General features: G+C 41.3%; 1 protein-coding gene across 3 annotated transcripts in view; it reads right to left on the reverse strand.

Moving 5' to 3' along the window:
• Positions 1-5,623, reverse strand: part of RICTOR (RPTOR independent companion of MTOR complex 2) — a 134,568-nt gene extending 128,945 nt beyond the window's left edge. For 2 of the 3 annotated variants that reach the window (XM_075540961.1, XM_075540960.1), the window contains exons 1-2: positions 5,550-5,623; positions 5,323-5,370 (exon numbers count right to left, since the gene is read on the reverse strand). In XM_075540961.1, the coding sequence (XP_075397076.1) occupies positions 5,323-5,370; positions 5,550-5,598 (97 nt within the window). In that variant the 5' untranslated portion in view covers positions 5,599-5,623. The remainder of the gene's footprint in view (positions 1-5,322; positions 5,371-5,549) is intronic. The other variant, XM_075540962.1, reaches the window with a different exon arrangement.
• Between the last annotated feature and the right edge of the window lie 9,434 nt (positions 5,624-15,057).

Consider the following 15,057-nt stretch of genomic DNA (forward strand, 5'->3'; position numbering starts at 1 on the left):
TAATTCAAATACATCAGTTCTTCTCCAGTCTTCCTTGTTCACTGTCCACCTTTCATACACATGTGAGGTGAACGAATGAGACCCATGGCTTGGATCAAGTGCACCTTAGTCTTCAGGCAAATCATCTCATGATGTAGGACTCCAATTCTTTTTTGCTACAGTGACTCTGTGTAGCCCATCTTCTTTTGATGCTACTTCAAACATTCATTATTTTGCCCCAGAATCCTTCAATATTACAACTTAAGGGTATTTGCTTTTTTCCCATTTCCATTTTTTTGCAGCTTAAAATAGGTCTTTGCACAATCATAACAGATGATTTCCAATTTTCCTAATTTTCAATTTCCTGTCTTTTCGAGCTGTCCTTTGAAATTTCATTTAGCTCTTTTACTTCGTTTCTTCCATTTGCACTCTATGATCAAGAACAAGTTTCAGAATCTTTTCTGACAGCTATTTTTATCTCATTTTTAGTTTCTTATCTTCTTAATGACCTTATTCTTTGTTCATCTATGATGTTCTTGATGTCATCCAGATGATCAACAGTGTCGAAATTCAGATGGGATAGACTCAAGGTTGTTGTTCTGATTTTCGGGGACTTGTTTTCATTTTTAACTTCAACTTGAATTTCCATAGGAGCAATTGATAGTTTGTTCCACAGACAGCAGCTGGCCTTAGTTTTGGCTGAAGGCAGTGTCTCCATCATCTTTTCCTAAAGATGTAGTCAATTTGAGTCCTATGTATTTCATCTGGCAAAGTCTATGCATACAGCTGACATATACGTTGTTAAAAAGATATTTGCAATGAAGACATCATTGGTGTTACCAAATTCTATCATGTAATCTCCAGCTTAATTTCTATCACCAAGGTCATGCTTTCCAACTACTGTTTCTTCCTGCTCCCAATGTTTGCATTTCAATGACCAATTATTATCAATCTTAATTACATGCTTGATCAATTTCAGACTAAAGAAGTTAGTAGAATACAATTTCTTCATTACTAACAAGTTTCATTAACTGGATTTCCTTTTTTACCCATAGATATCATCCTATAACAGATAGCATTGTACTTCAAGATGGATCTTAATGTTATTTTTTATGATGAATATGAAGCTATTTCTCTGGAATTTTTCATTTCAGTATAGTAAGCTATATGGTTGCCCAATAATTCTAAATAGCCAATGGCAGTCCATTTCAGGTCACTAATACCTAGTATATCTATTTCTATGTGTTCCATTTAATTTTTGATGACTTCCAATTTTCCTAGGTTAATTCTTAGTACATTCCTTTTAATTGTCAGTAGATATCTACAGTTACTTCTCATTTTGAGTCATGAACACAATAAGTTATATTAAACCCTACTGATATTGAGTTGGTTCTGTCTAAGGACCCTTTGGAGCAGAGAATTTCTCCCATAATTTTCCAAGGTTACAAATCTATACAGAAGTCAACTTACACATCTTTGTCTCCAGGAGAAGCTGGTGAACTTAAACCTCTGACATTATGGTTAGCAGCCGAGCACTTTAACCACTGCGTTGCGTCACCAGGTCTTCTTTACACTATAACACTGTCAGGTTACCTGCTAACCACAAGATTGGAGACCGAAGCCCCCAGCAAAGGCACGGGAGAAAGACGAGGCTACCTGCTCCCATAAAGATGTGGGAGCTCGGTGGCATAGCGGGTTACACACAGGCTGCCAACCGCAAGATGTACAGCCTACTATAAATGGGAATGGATTGGATTTGAGAGAAGGGGTTTTCTCAGGAAGAACGTTTTGTCTTCTCAAATTCCTCATTACCAAGAAGAAAACCACAATTAAACTGATTAAAAATAGTCTGTTTCAGCAGTGGAAGTGATTAAGAGAAGCACTGGGGTTTTCAAGATAGATTTTTGGCTTGAAAATATAGTGTGCTTAATAATATCAATAGCAAATATTGGAGGCTTTCACAAATTAAATAGAGTGATCTGAATAAAACTGAAAGCATCACTTACCAATAAGCTAACTATAATATCTATTGCTATACACTTCATAAACTAAAAATTGATCAATCAACTGTAACTAAAGAACACAATGTATGAATGAAGGTCAGTATCAAAAACAAAGGCGCATAAAATTTTCCTGGACTTGAAGCTTGCAAAGCTACTAATTCATTATTACTATGAACTAGAACACTTCTGAAATCACGAAGGTCCTAGAAAATACCACATTTTGTTTCTAACATGCATATAACACTTCCTCACTTAGCCTTAATTGAGTGCCCGAATTACTCTTGTAGAGTTGCTATACTCAAGAACTCTACTTCAGAAAGACTGCATCCAATTAGTACAATAGTATGTCTAATAATACAACAAAGCTTCGAGATCATAATTAGTATTAGCAACTTTATACAATCAAAAGAATCACTAAAAGTATTTTAATGTGATTTAAACAATTTTGATTTCACATTCTAAGGTAACTAACATTCATTTAGATCACTACTCACAAAGTATTGGGGCCTACACCAAGCAAGCACACACTAGCTCATTTACTGCTCACATTCTTAATTACTCTTTGAAGTTCTTATCTCTTATTTTTCAGATGGCAGTAAGCTTTAGGCAAGGGTTGAGCAGGGTCAAACAGCTTGCTATGAAATATCACAGCTGAGATTACAACCCAGAACCATTTGACTTCGTCTCCTGTTACAAAAGATTGATCATAATGATCAACTGACCAGAATCGCTATCACACACCGAACTTTGTTAGAGAGCTATACAATGAATTTCTCAAAAACTACATAGAAATAATCAGAATGAGAGCAGAAACACTGCCTTATCACTCACTAAAAAGTTTTAGGTTAAAAAAAAAATTTTTTTTAAGTTTTAGGTACCCGAGTTATCTTTTTACACATTGTAATCCAATCCACAAACAGCTGCCCTTCAGCTGCAACCCAACTGCACTTCGGTCTCCAAATTATGACTCTAGGTCCTCATGAACATTCATGTTATATCCACAAGCTTTCCTTAAGAAATGAAACGTCAGATGAACAATGTAAACAATCCAATGCAAAAACAGTGCCATCCAGAAGATTCCAACTCACAGCAACCCTATCTGGTGTCTTGCTTTCTCTGTGAGAGCAGGAGAAAGTGTGAGCAAGCTCTTGCAGGCACGCGAGCTGACACACTTGGTGATGGAGAAAGAAGTCTGAGGAAGATATGCTCCCGTAAAGATATGGAGTCACAGAAACTAGACACGTTTGCTGTAAGCTATAATCAACACAATGGAAATGGGCTCTGGGTTTTGGTATCACAATATAATGAATTCTAATGCATTCATTATATAAAGAATTCGAATTCTTTATTTTAAACTTCCTCAAGATTTGGGAACAGTTTTCGGAGAGGACTTCAGAAAGTGTGTGGGGCAATGGATTGATAGGCAATGAAATTTTCCCACAAACTTTTTTGAAGCCCCCTTGTGTCCTATACTTCCTTTGCAGCAACTTCCACTGGACTGTGACTATTTTACTCCAAACTGAAGCATATTTTGTCCAAACAGAGATAGCACTTTCTATACTGTTTTTAGTATCCCGGAAATACCTATGGGCATGGAAGGGTATTTTAAACAGAAAAATGGCATTAAAGAAAATTTGTACATAAGCTCTTCTACAACCCAAGTTAGACCCTCATCAGAGAAGCCACTATACAGATGCCCCGCAAATTTCAACTCAAACCACGGCTTTAGCTTCTTTTCAGCACCGTATCCAAGCAAATTCTTAATGAGCAAATCAGATTCAAGAGCTGTAACTGCTCCTTCACCTGTGCCTAAATAACACATGCTCTGAATGTAAACTAATGAATTACATCTGTTCAAGAGTTGGGATGCCAGATTGTCAGCTCCAAAGGTATTATGCTTATTTCGTGAGGAAATATGCTAAAAAAATCATTTCCACATGTATTAATACACATCTGTAGGAATCTAGACATACGTGTATATTTCAAATGTGTGTTACACATATTCTGCAGTCAAGCTGCTGTAAAAAAGGTCACACGTTTTACATCTTCTATGCTTTCTCAACACTTATTTCCCGAAAAATGTTCCAATTTAATGCTGTCATGACTGATGGTGATTTCCACTGCCTTTTAGAAACTCTTTCGCCTGGAAAAGGCCGACTCAAGTCCTTGAATTTTTCGGAATAAAACTAACTTTAAATACTGTTACTAAAAGTGTACTCATTTAGCTACGAGAAAACTCGCCCTCTTGTTTGAGAGTAATCTTACATTATGAGTTACAAGTCCAAACAAATTCAAAAGAATGGATTATGCTTGAAGTTCAGAGACGAGCCCACGCCGAAGAAATCGTGTAAATAACAGGGATTACGGCAAGTCCACCTAGGGTTAAAACACGGCACTTTCTTAATTAAAAAAAGATTCTAATATAGAATGTGTACAAGGGCTTTATTTGGGCTTGGATATTTCTCCTCCTCTCTCTCTCTCTCTCTTGACTTGCTAGGGTGATTTTCGGATCCTCTGGGGGCTGAAGCACCAGGTTCCCCACACTCCGAAGCCACGTCCGGTGTGAAGTTGGGCTTGGTCGGCAATGGGGAGCCCAGCGCCAGTTTACCGCGGCAGCGAAAAGAAACGCCTTGCAGGCAACTCCTCGAGCTTCCGCGGAACCTTACCGCACACACCCCAGTAGGACGACGACGCACCGACGGGCTACGGCCGGCGGCGGGCGAGCGGGGTTTCGCCGGGTTTCCAGGGGTAAACAAACCCAGCGCCGCTGCCGCAGGTAAACAATGAACCTGCCGCAGGCGGAGGGGGCGGTCTCCGGCAACCACGGTCCCGACGGCGGCCCGGGCGAGGGAGGCGGGAGCAAAGCCCAGCTTGAGATCCGACACTCGGCAGGAACGGCCAGCTGTCGGCCTCCCGATCCGGTTCTCCCCGGGGCGGCGGGGAAGGAGAAAAGCCGTCGCGCGGCCATCAAGAGCCGAGCTGCTCCGGGGGACCGGGAGGGCAGGATGTGGTCGCTCTTCCCTCCAACATCCTCCCGCAACCTAAATAACAGCCTCCACCCCCCTCCGGCCACCCCCAGGAATCGGCTGCACCATCTCCGGGATTCGGGGGTGGGGGGGGTGGGGAGGCTAGACGGCCCCCACCCCGCCCGGTCTGCATTCCAGAGGGTCCCGGGTAGGCGGCTCGGGGTTCGGGTGGCCGGCCCGGGAAGGGGGATGGGTCCGGCGGGCGGGGCTCGGGTCCGGCCCCCGGCAGCCCCGCCGGACCGAGCAGTGCGCGGCCCGAGCCCGCCCGAAGCCCCCCGCCCCGGCTCCTCCCCAGCCGCGCGTCCCCGCGTTACCTCGGGTCAGATCCAGCGGGACGTTCTCCTCGCCGCTGTCATTCCGCCCTGCGCGAAACACAGACACACAGCCCCAGTTAGGATTCGCTCGCAGGCCGGCGGCGCTCGCCCGCGCTCCGGCCGGCGCCCCGGCTCGCTCCCCGCACCCAAGGGCAGGGGCAAGCGCGTGCCCGGGAAGGCGGGCGCCAGGCGGCGGCGGCGGCGGGTGAGGGCTGCGGCGCGCTTACCTCGTATTCGGAGGTTCTTCAGCGAGCGGCCGCGGCCGATCGCCGCCATATTGACGGGTCTCAGTCACAACACCGGAAACCTCGCCCAATCGCGCGAGAACCCCGGCCCCTCCCCGCGCGCCGCGCCCGCCCCCGCCCCCGCGGCACGACCCCGCCCCTCCCCGGCGGCCGCTCGGCCCCGCTTGGCCCCGCTCGCCCGAGGGCCGCCGTCTCTGCGGAGGTCGCGGTGCCCAGCCGGGCCGCCCGCCCTCGGAGCGTGCGCCTGCCGGAGGGGGCCTTCCCCACGAGGGAAGCCCACGGACGCGAGTTGGCGGCGCGTGCAGGCTGCTGCCCCCGCAGCTGCCGTGAAAACCGGGCGGCCCGAGCGCGGGCGGGCCAGCCCGGGGGAGGAAGCTGAGCTTGGGCGGGCGGCCACCTGCTGAAACCATCCTGCCCCCTGGCCCGGTTCTGTTTCCTTCACCGACCGAGACCAGCCCACCGTTTTATGCTTCCATTCAAACGACTTTGACCGCAAAACAGTCACTGCGCACTCTGGCCCTCTTTGCACTCTCGACTTAAGGGTCTCGTGGGTGCTACCGAGTGGAGACGTCACTAACTTTGTTTTCCACCCTCTCTCTGGCCACCTGGCTAATAAGTATTAGCCTTGCACTTGAGCTTCCAAAGCATGCTTAGCCAGCAGAGCCGCTGCTCCGGGGAGGGATGGGGCGGCGGGTTTGCTTCGGACCGGCCCTTAGAATACGGAGGGCAACGCGGTGAAGCAGCGGCGAGGTGCGGGTCCCGGTGCTGGGATTGCTCCCGGGCTCCCGGAACCCGCTGGCCACTGGGGGGGTGACCCGAAGGATCCTCTGCCCGTGACCCTGGGAGAGGCTGCCGACTCTTCTGCCTCTGTAGCTGCTAAAACTGTTGCTCCGCGTAGATGATACGGATTGATACTTTTAGTAGACACACCTACCAAACATGAAGAGATTTTGTAAAACTAACCCTTGACCCCGCAACTTAAGCTGAGTGCATTTGAAAGAAAAGGCGAGCGTTCTCTCAACTTTCAGCTTCCTCGCCCCTCTTCAGCTTTTTGTTTTTCTGTCCGGAGACTGGAAGTTAAAGAAAGGGAGAGACTTTTTCCCCTGCCCGTCCCCCAGCTCCCAGTCAGTAAATGGCCCTGGAGTCTTTCCTTGTTCCTACGTGCTTCTTGTTTTTAAAAGTCAATGTTGGAGGGCTTTGCTATTTAAAATAGGGAAATATTGGAAGCACTTCTATGATCAAAAGTAGGGAATTGGTGATATGAATTATGAGTTATTAAAAATGAGGCTAGATGTAGTAACTATATATAGGAAATAGTGTTCATGACATTAAGCAGGAACTAACAAAGATGTTAACCTCATACATGTTTAGACTAAATAGAAAGTTAAAAATACATTTTATAAAATATGATTTTATAGATGTCTGTGCATAGAAAAAGTCAAGAGGAGCTGTAACTTGTCCCTCGGTTGTGGAATTAAAGATCCTATTTTGTACTTGCTTGCTTTTCAGCTGTTCTATAATTAGCATGTGCCCATGTAAAATAAATTAAAAATGTAGAAACTAAAATATAAGCAGCATAGAGTGGCATTATGAGGAAAATAAGATAGAAACATGGCTTCCTTTGGAGACTATACTCTGTCTATATTCCAGACCCTTCTACCAGGTCTACATTTAGTTATTCCTTGCTGCTATTGCACTTAGATGTAAGGGGGCAGTGCTGTTAGAGCGCTTCAAAGAAATGTTTCCTGCTCCTGTGAGTTAACAGCAAGCAGCCCACTAACAACTAATGGGCTCCCTCTTTTTCAGTTAGTCAAGTTACTGCCTAAAGCACAAGTCACCAAACTGGAAGTCTGGCCAGCACATTGATTTCTTTCTTTCTTTTTGTTTTTTGTATATTTCATCCTCTCTAGATTACACATTTCACTATTTTAGAAAAATTGAGATCAGTGGGAATTCTACTCGATTTGTACAATTGTTTTTTATCATTTACTCTTTCTGTCCAGTAGTTTCGTATCTGTATCCTAAACTAACTCCATCCTAAGGCAAATTCACTTTCTCTTTCAGTCCTTCATGACAATTCAGTACAACTGATCTGCTTTTGAATAATGCACTTAATGTATGTGAGAGCCTAAATCTGATCGTTTTTAACTTATGTTCTTTAAGGTTCATTATTCAATTTTTCCACATCTTCTAGCTGGTAGGGGCTGGGGGTCAAGGGAGAGAAAGACCATTTTTCTTTAAGCTGACAAAGTGGTTTTTTGTTTCAGTTACTATTTCAGGCATTTAAGTGGCTGAATTTGCTCTTAGGGTGAAGGGCACTTCTAGTAAAAAGAACTTGTTCTTAGTGTTTGTAAATAACAACCTACTAGGAAACAAGAGTTAGGGGAACAGATCCATTTTAGTAAGGGATACACTTCACACTGTTGCTTGCTTTTTAAACAATTGTTTTGATCCTTGGGAGCTGGTTATTTGTTTCAACCCCTAAATTGTTTTCTGAGAAACTTACCAATACCCCTTCTCTTTTCCAAACTTCTTTTTCTTGCTTTTTTTAGCCCACCCTATGTCTTACCCAAAAAGCCATGGTAGTAGGTAAAGTGTTCAGCTACTACCGGAAAGGTCTGAGGTTCCCATCTACCAGCCTTCACCAGGGAAAGCAATAGGGCAGTCTGCTTCTGGACAGAGTTATAAACTTGACCCTATGGGGCAGTTCGACTATCTTACAGGGTCGCTGCACCCCGGAATAGACACAGGTTTGGATTTGGGTTTATGTTTTGCTCCATTGTTTGCTTTCTACTTCTCTACTGTGCCAGGTCATTTTGATTCTGATCTGCTCATTGAGAATGTTGCTTCCTCTTCTCTGTTTTCATTTCCCAGCTAGGTTTCCTTTGCACCATTTATGAATGTTGTTCCTTATCCAATAAGTCACTGGGGGGCGGGGGTGTGTGTGTGAAAACATGTATGTCATATTCTCCTAGAAGACAACCAGCATGATCCCCGAGATAGAATGGCTCCGTTTGGTAATTGTCTCTGGAATCTGTTCTGTATCCTGTCAGGCACAGTCAGTAATTCGAGTTGTAAACCTTGTTTTATCAGTTTCGGGTGCAGTCCTAGCATTGAACAGAAACAAAAGCCTGGCCAAAACCTTACTTCCCTTTATCCTTCTTCCTTGTTTACATAGGTCTCTGAAGATAACGCAAGTCGAAATCCACACATTTTTGGTCAGTATTTTTTCGTAGCTTTTCTTCATAGTCCAACCTCATAGCTAAGATCTATATCAAGGCCATTACATTGACAGGCAATGGACTAAAGGAAACCGATATAATAATCCTACACAGTGCTGATTATGAAAGTTTAACCTTGTTCACAGAAGGAAGTAGCCTCCCAGTATTTTTCCTTTAAATTTTAACCCATCTCCTAAACTCTCAGACATCTCATATCCTCTATGAAAATGATCTTGAATGAAGAATAAGTTTATGAAAGAAGAAAATACCTATAATTTATAAAATAAAACCTGGAAGAGTATGTACTAAAATTTTAGCAGTGGTTTTCTCTGAGTGCTAAAATTTTGAATGCGTTTTTTCTTCATTGTTGCTCTCAAATGTATTCCTACTGCTTTTGTATTTTTTTAATTAAAAAGCTATTTTAGAGAAATTGTGTTGGCTGTCCTAAATCAAAATTATAAACAGGTGACTCTAACAATAACCTGTTAACTTTGATAGAAACTATCACATGTGTGCATCTCATCTTTAAACAGAAAAAAAGAACATTTGCGTATTTATTGAAACAAAATAAAAAGATGAAATAAAAATGTTAAAGATAATATTTAACTTCACTTTACCAAAGGAATAAATAAATGCAATGAGACAGAATATGCTTCCTTATTTTTTAAAAACATTTTATTAGGGGCTCATACAACTCTTATCACAATCCATACTTATACATACAGCAATTGTATAAAGCACATCTGTACATTCTTTGCCCTCATCATTTTCAAAGCATTTGCTCTCCACTTAAGCCCTTTGCATCAGGTCCTCTTTTTTATTCCCCTCCCTTCCCGCTCCCACTTTCCTCATGAGCCCTTGATAATATATAGATTATTATTTTGGCATATCTTGCCCTATCCGGCATCTCCCTTCACCCCCTTTTCTGTTGTCCATCCCCCAGGGAGGAGGTCACATGTGGATCCTTGTAATCAGCTCCCCCTTTCCAACCCACTCACCCTCTACTCCCAATATCGCCCCTCACACCCCTGGTCCTGAAGATATCATCCACCCTGGATTCCCTGTGCCTCCAGCTCTTTATTTTTTTAATGTTTTGGTTCAATCCTCTATAATACAGCAATGTAAAAGTCTAGTGCTAACTAAGAAGATTTTACATGGTTGTTAGATATTATTAACTAAATACAAAGATAAATCATCATAATACTATCTATACCATCTACCAATTATATAAACATTAAAAATATATTTGATTAGTAAATTTTCCATCTTCCTTATTTCAATCAATTTATCGTACCAACCAGAAGGCTTATTATATACAAATTTTTAGCCAATTCTTTCAAGATGATTTCAAAACTTACTGGTAGTATTTCTAAGCAGGTTAACAAATCCTGCTTGCAATATTTTTTAGTGTTTTTATGTAAGTTTTATAGATTTAATTATATATTTTTAATTGCTTTTGGGGGGGGAAAGTCACAAAACAGACACAGTGTTCTAAATGTTCTCTTCCTAGTATAAGTTTCTGGTGCAAAGTAGCTTTCTTAGCTACTTTTACAATCTTTACCTTGAAAGATTAGATTTACTTTTTTTTTTAACTTTTGGGCTTTTGGGTTTTGTTTTGTTTTTAAATATCTGAGATTTTTACTCTAAGCCTTCAATCATCATGATAAATTAAAAAAATGTTTGCCACTATATAAATACTAAACATCTGCATGATACAAAAGGTTGTCCTTCCCTGTCTTGGATATTTATTGCTGTTATACTAGAAATACCACAAATGGGTAGCTTCAGCAAAGAAATTGATTCTGTCACTGTTAGGGGCTTGGAGTCCAAATACAAGGTACTTGGAAAAGATTTCTCCTTTGACTCTGGAGGACCATCCTTCTCTCCTTTAAACATCTGGGAACCTGGGTCTAGGAGGTTCTCAGCACAGAGTCCCAGGTCCAAAGGAAGATACAATCTTGCAATACAGTGAATTACTTAATAATGCTCTTCCAGCCAAGCTGTGGTTACTATCACCAAAATTACCTTTGTTTCTTCTTGATGGACCTGTGTAAGAAGTTAAGGAAGGATACTGGTTGGATCACATGATAGAGTTGTGTCTTTTGAATTCCATCCTGCTGGGTATAAAATGAGCCATCTGAGACGCTAGAAGCAGGGATCTTAGTACCAGCAAGACTGAAGTGCTCAGATTGAAGCCTGCCTTTGGACCTGCAGTCCTGCGCATTGACCCTCCTTGGTTGGGGAGACGGCTCTGACACAGGAGTAGACAGAGGAACGCAAAAGCAGAACCATGAGATGAGAGAGAATGGCAGACTGTCTAAACCACAGCGCAAGCAAAGCTGAGTGGTCTGGGGAAAGAGCATGAGTTGTGGCATGGGATGCCTCAGGGCACTTCATTAGGGGAGCGGGTTTTACTGACCCTCAGACCTGGGCCTGAATACCTTTGGGTTGAGGCATGCCCTGTGAGCATTTAGTGATGCCCTACATTAGCTCTGTAGCAGTGCCTGGTCAGGCTAGACGCCAGACCAAGAGGCTGAGAACCGAAGAGGTCTGCCTTTCAGGTATGGCAGAGAAGAAATTGTCCCGACTGAACAACTGTATGCGAGCATCTCACCTGTCTCATTAGCCTCACGGAGGTTAGCGCTTACAGCAGATAGGACAATTTCATCCGCTCACCACAATGGAGGGTAAGCCCATGTTGTCACTGAGAGTCATGACCTAAACGGAGTTGACCTCTATTTGGAGGGGACACAGTTCCATCCATCACACTCTCTTCTCATTTCAACGTGTGTAAAAGTTAAACTACATTTTAAAGGTGGGTCTACACAATATAACCATATGTGGTATTAGTTCTAGACTTCTGACTGGATTTCTTTTTTTTATTTCAGTGAAAATAACAGCTTCATTAGTCTTTGGGGTAATACACATTTCCTACCTAAGTCTATGGAAATTGCTTCTTCCGTTTATTCCACCAGGCTTACAAAAGGTGTCACGGGAATGCGCTACTTTGGGAGTGTAGGGGGAGTAGAGTAACCTAAAGGCATGCTTGATGTATAAGAGGTCAGACATTGCCTAATGGACTCTCTGCAGCTCGTGGCTGTATTTTAAATTCTTCAGCTTTCATTATTTGTGTCGTTGTGAGAGTCTTTCAAAGCCACACGTTCTTTGGTAAGGGATCGTTTCTAATAAACACCTTGAAACCATTTAACCGGATACAGCATATGGCCATATACCAAAGTGGAAAGAACTCCTGGGAACGTATTTTCAATCCCTCTGTGTTACTGAATTCCGACTCTCTCACCAGGAAACCTTAATTGATGGTGCCTATTGAATCAACAAGTGACAGCTCCAGTGTTAACCTGTATAACGGTATAATAACCTGTATGGTAACTCGATCATTTCACATTTCTGGGGCCCCTACCCCTTGTCTTTCTCTCTTCTCTTTTTCTCTCTCTCTCCCTCCCTCCCAAATACCTCTACCGAACATTCTGAAAACAAAATAGTACTTTGAGATCACAGTGAAAAACAGTGAGTAACTGGGAAACTGGCAACAATTCAGAGAGCAAATGCCAATAGCTTAGCTGAGATCTGATGACAAAGCTACCACTGCAAGGTAGAGAAGAACTTGGGAAGCCCGCATTAAGCTGAGGTTTCCAGAAGCTGGCTAATGAGGACCTAGGTTGGTAGCACCCCCTGGCTTCCAGTAGAAGCAATTACAAGTTCTTTCTGACAAAAGCATCCACTTAGATCAGCTTCTAGGTACCCGACAGGTTCGAATGAAAAAAACTCACACTAAAAGGCCATCCAATTCTTACAGAAAAAGACACCATGAGTAGGAATCAGAAGGAATCTCAACATAATTATAATCCAAGTCCTTCACGTATTGCTGGGCAGAAACAAAATACAAAGAGACTATATAGGAAATGGTTTTAGTTTAAATGAACACCTTCTGATTGTGTCCATCAGGGAGATGATGGGTTTACATCCCCATAATAAGAACCCATTAAACTGGATGAAATACATAAAGCAACGGTCTGGGGGATCACACAATAGATGAGGTGACACTATAAAGGAACATACAAGGTGAACCCTGCTTTTTCCCAGAAGACACCTTTCAAAGGACAACCCGAGGGCTCTAGCAGGCTAGTCTAGGAGCAAAACCTAGAGAAACCAATGATCAAAACCCACAAAACTGGGGATCCCAGAGAAGAGCAGCCTCACTGAGGGGAAGAGAGATGGAAGTTCCGAAATAACAAAACAATGAAAACTTGAAGGACGGGACACCAGAAAGGAAGGAGTTGTTTAGAATAGGGGTTCCAAGATTCTGCATACGATTCATTATTGTTGATTTAAATTTAAATTAGGTGAGAACTTGCTGAAACTCTGGTAGGTCTGGCACACTCTTCCTTCTGGGGACCTGAACGGAATGGAGTTTCCAGAGGTTGCTAAGTTGGCAAGTCGAGTTCCACCCATCAATAGAAAGACTTTGGTGAACATTTGTGAATGCTCAGCTAGGACTCAAAAAGGCTAAAATTTAGGAATCGTATTAAGATCCTTAAAAGGCTATATATTTTTTATAAGTTCTACTGTAAAAGGTAGTGGTCCCTTCACCCCCTGCTGGTATTGTAGAATAAGTAGATTAAAATTTTTGTAGATGTAAAAAAGTAAGAAAAACATGACAGGAGGAAAAATAATCAATAGAAACACCCAGAGACAATACAGACATTGGAATTAGGAGACTTTTATAAATAAAAGATTTAAATAAAAGCTATATATTTTGAGGAAAAAGATAAGGGATCTCATTAGATAATAATACAATAAAAATAGATTTTTATAGAAATAGGAAATTTTATAGAAGTGGAAAAATATATCAGGGATGTAGAAATCTATTAGATGATTAACTGATTAGACACTTGAAAAGATTAATCAACTTATAGAGAGAGCAATACAATTTATCTGAATGAATTCATAGAGGGGAAATAAAAAGACTAGTGAAACAAAAAGGCTTAATGATGTAGTTAACAAAAAATAAGTTGTCTGAAATACATGTAGGTGAACTTACAGGAGAAGATGAGAGAAAAAAATAGGACCAAGAAACTAACTGAATAAATAATAACTAAGATATTCCACATTTTGTGAAAGCTGCCAAGAAAATAAGCAAGTATTAGACAAAATAAACACAAAAACCAAGCCCAAGGATGTAATATTCCATTTAAAAAAATCAAACATAAAGACAAAATCTTAATAGCTATTAGAGAAGAGAGCAACACTATAGAGTAGTAATGATAAGAATTAACTCCAGAATATAATAGCATTATACATTTAGAGTGCAATGGGACATATGTAAAATAATTATATAGTAATAAAAATAAAAATGAAGACTCTTCCGATGAAAAAGAAAGCAGATTTCTGTCATGAGCAGATGTGTACTAAAATAAACATTAAATGAAGCTCTTATATTAAAAGAAAGTGATAAGAGATGGAAATGAAACTCTACATGAAGGAATAAGAATGAGAAAGTGGTAAATATATGGGTAAATAAAGATGTCTTTATCATGTCTTAATACTTTTCAAAGATAATTTATTACATATAACAAAGTTTATAGCAATGTACTGTGAGTTTAAAAATAATAGGAATAAAATAGAGACAGAATTGGATGATTGTAAGGTTCCTACATTCTCAATGAAATTATGTAATATTAGTTCAAATTATAGAATGTTTAGTTAAGAAAGTATGTTATAAAAATACCTTAATGGGAGATTTCTACCCAACTCTATCAATTATAGTAAAAACAAACAAACAAACAAAAAACCTGTGGGTGTCGGATGAAGTGAGGAGTGGACTGGTAGCAAAAACAAATAAACAAAAAACCGCACACACCTACTGATTTTAAAATTAATTCCAAAGCAAAATTGGTAAACGAAAAAACTGGCATAAAGATAGACAGATCAGATAGATCAACAGACTGAAATGAAAGTCCAAAAATAAAGCCTTACATTTATGGCCACCTGATTTTTCAGTCTGGGTGCAAAGATAATTCAATGTGGAAAGAATATTCTTCACAAAGCAATTCAGAGAAAACTGAATATCATGCACAACAAATGAAGTTGCATTTCAGCCGAAAAGCATCAAAAAAATTAATTCAAAGTATACCATAGATTAAATGCAAAAGCAGAAACATAAAACATGGAAAGAAAACCTCAGACTAAATAATCCTGCCTCGGGTCAGGCAGTAATATTTTAGCTATGATGCTAATTTCATAAGTGA

This window comes from Tenrec ecaudatus, chromosome 2 (assembly GCF_050624435.1).
Source record: "Tenrec ecaudatus isolate mTenEca1 chromosome 2, mTenEca1.hap1, whole genome shotgun sequence".
In the NCBI taxonomy this organism is placed as follows: Eukaryota; Metazoa; Chordata; class Mammalia; order Afrosoricida; family Tenrecidae; genus Tenrec; species Tenrec ecaudatus.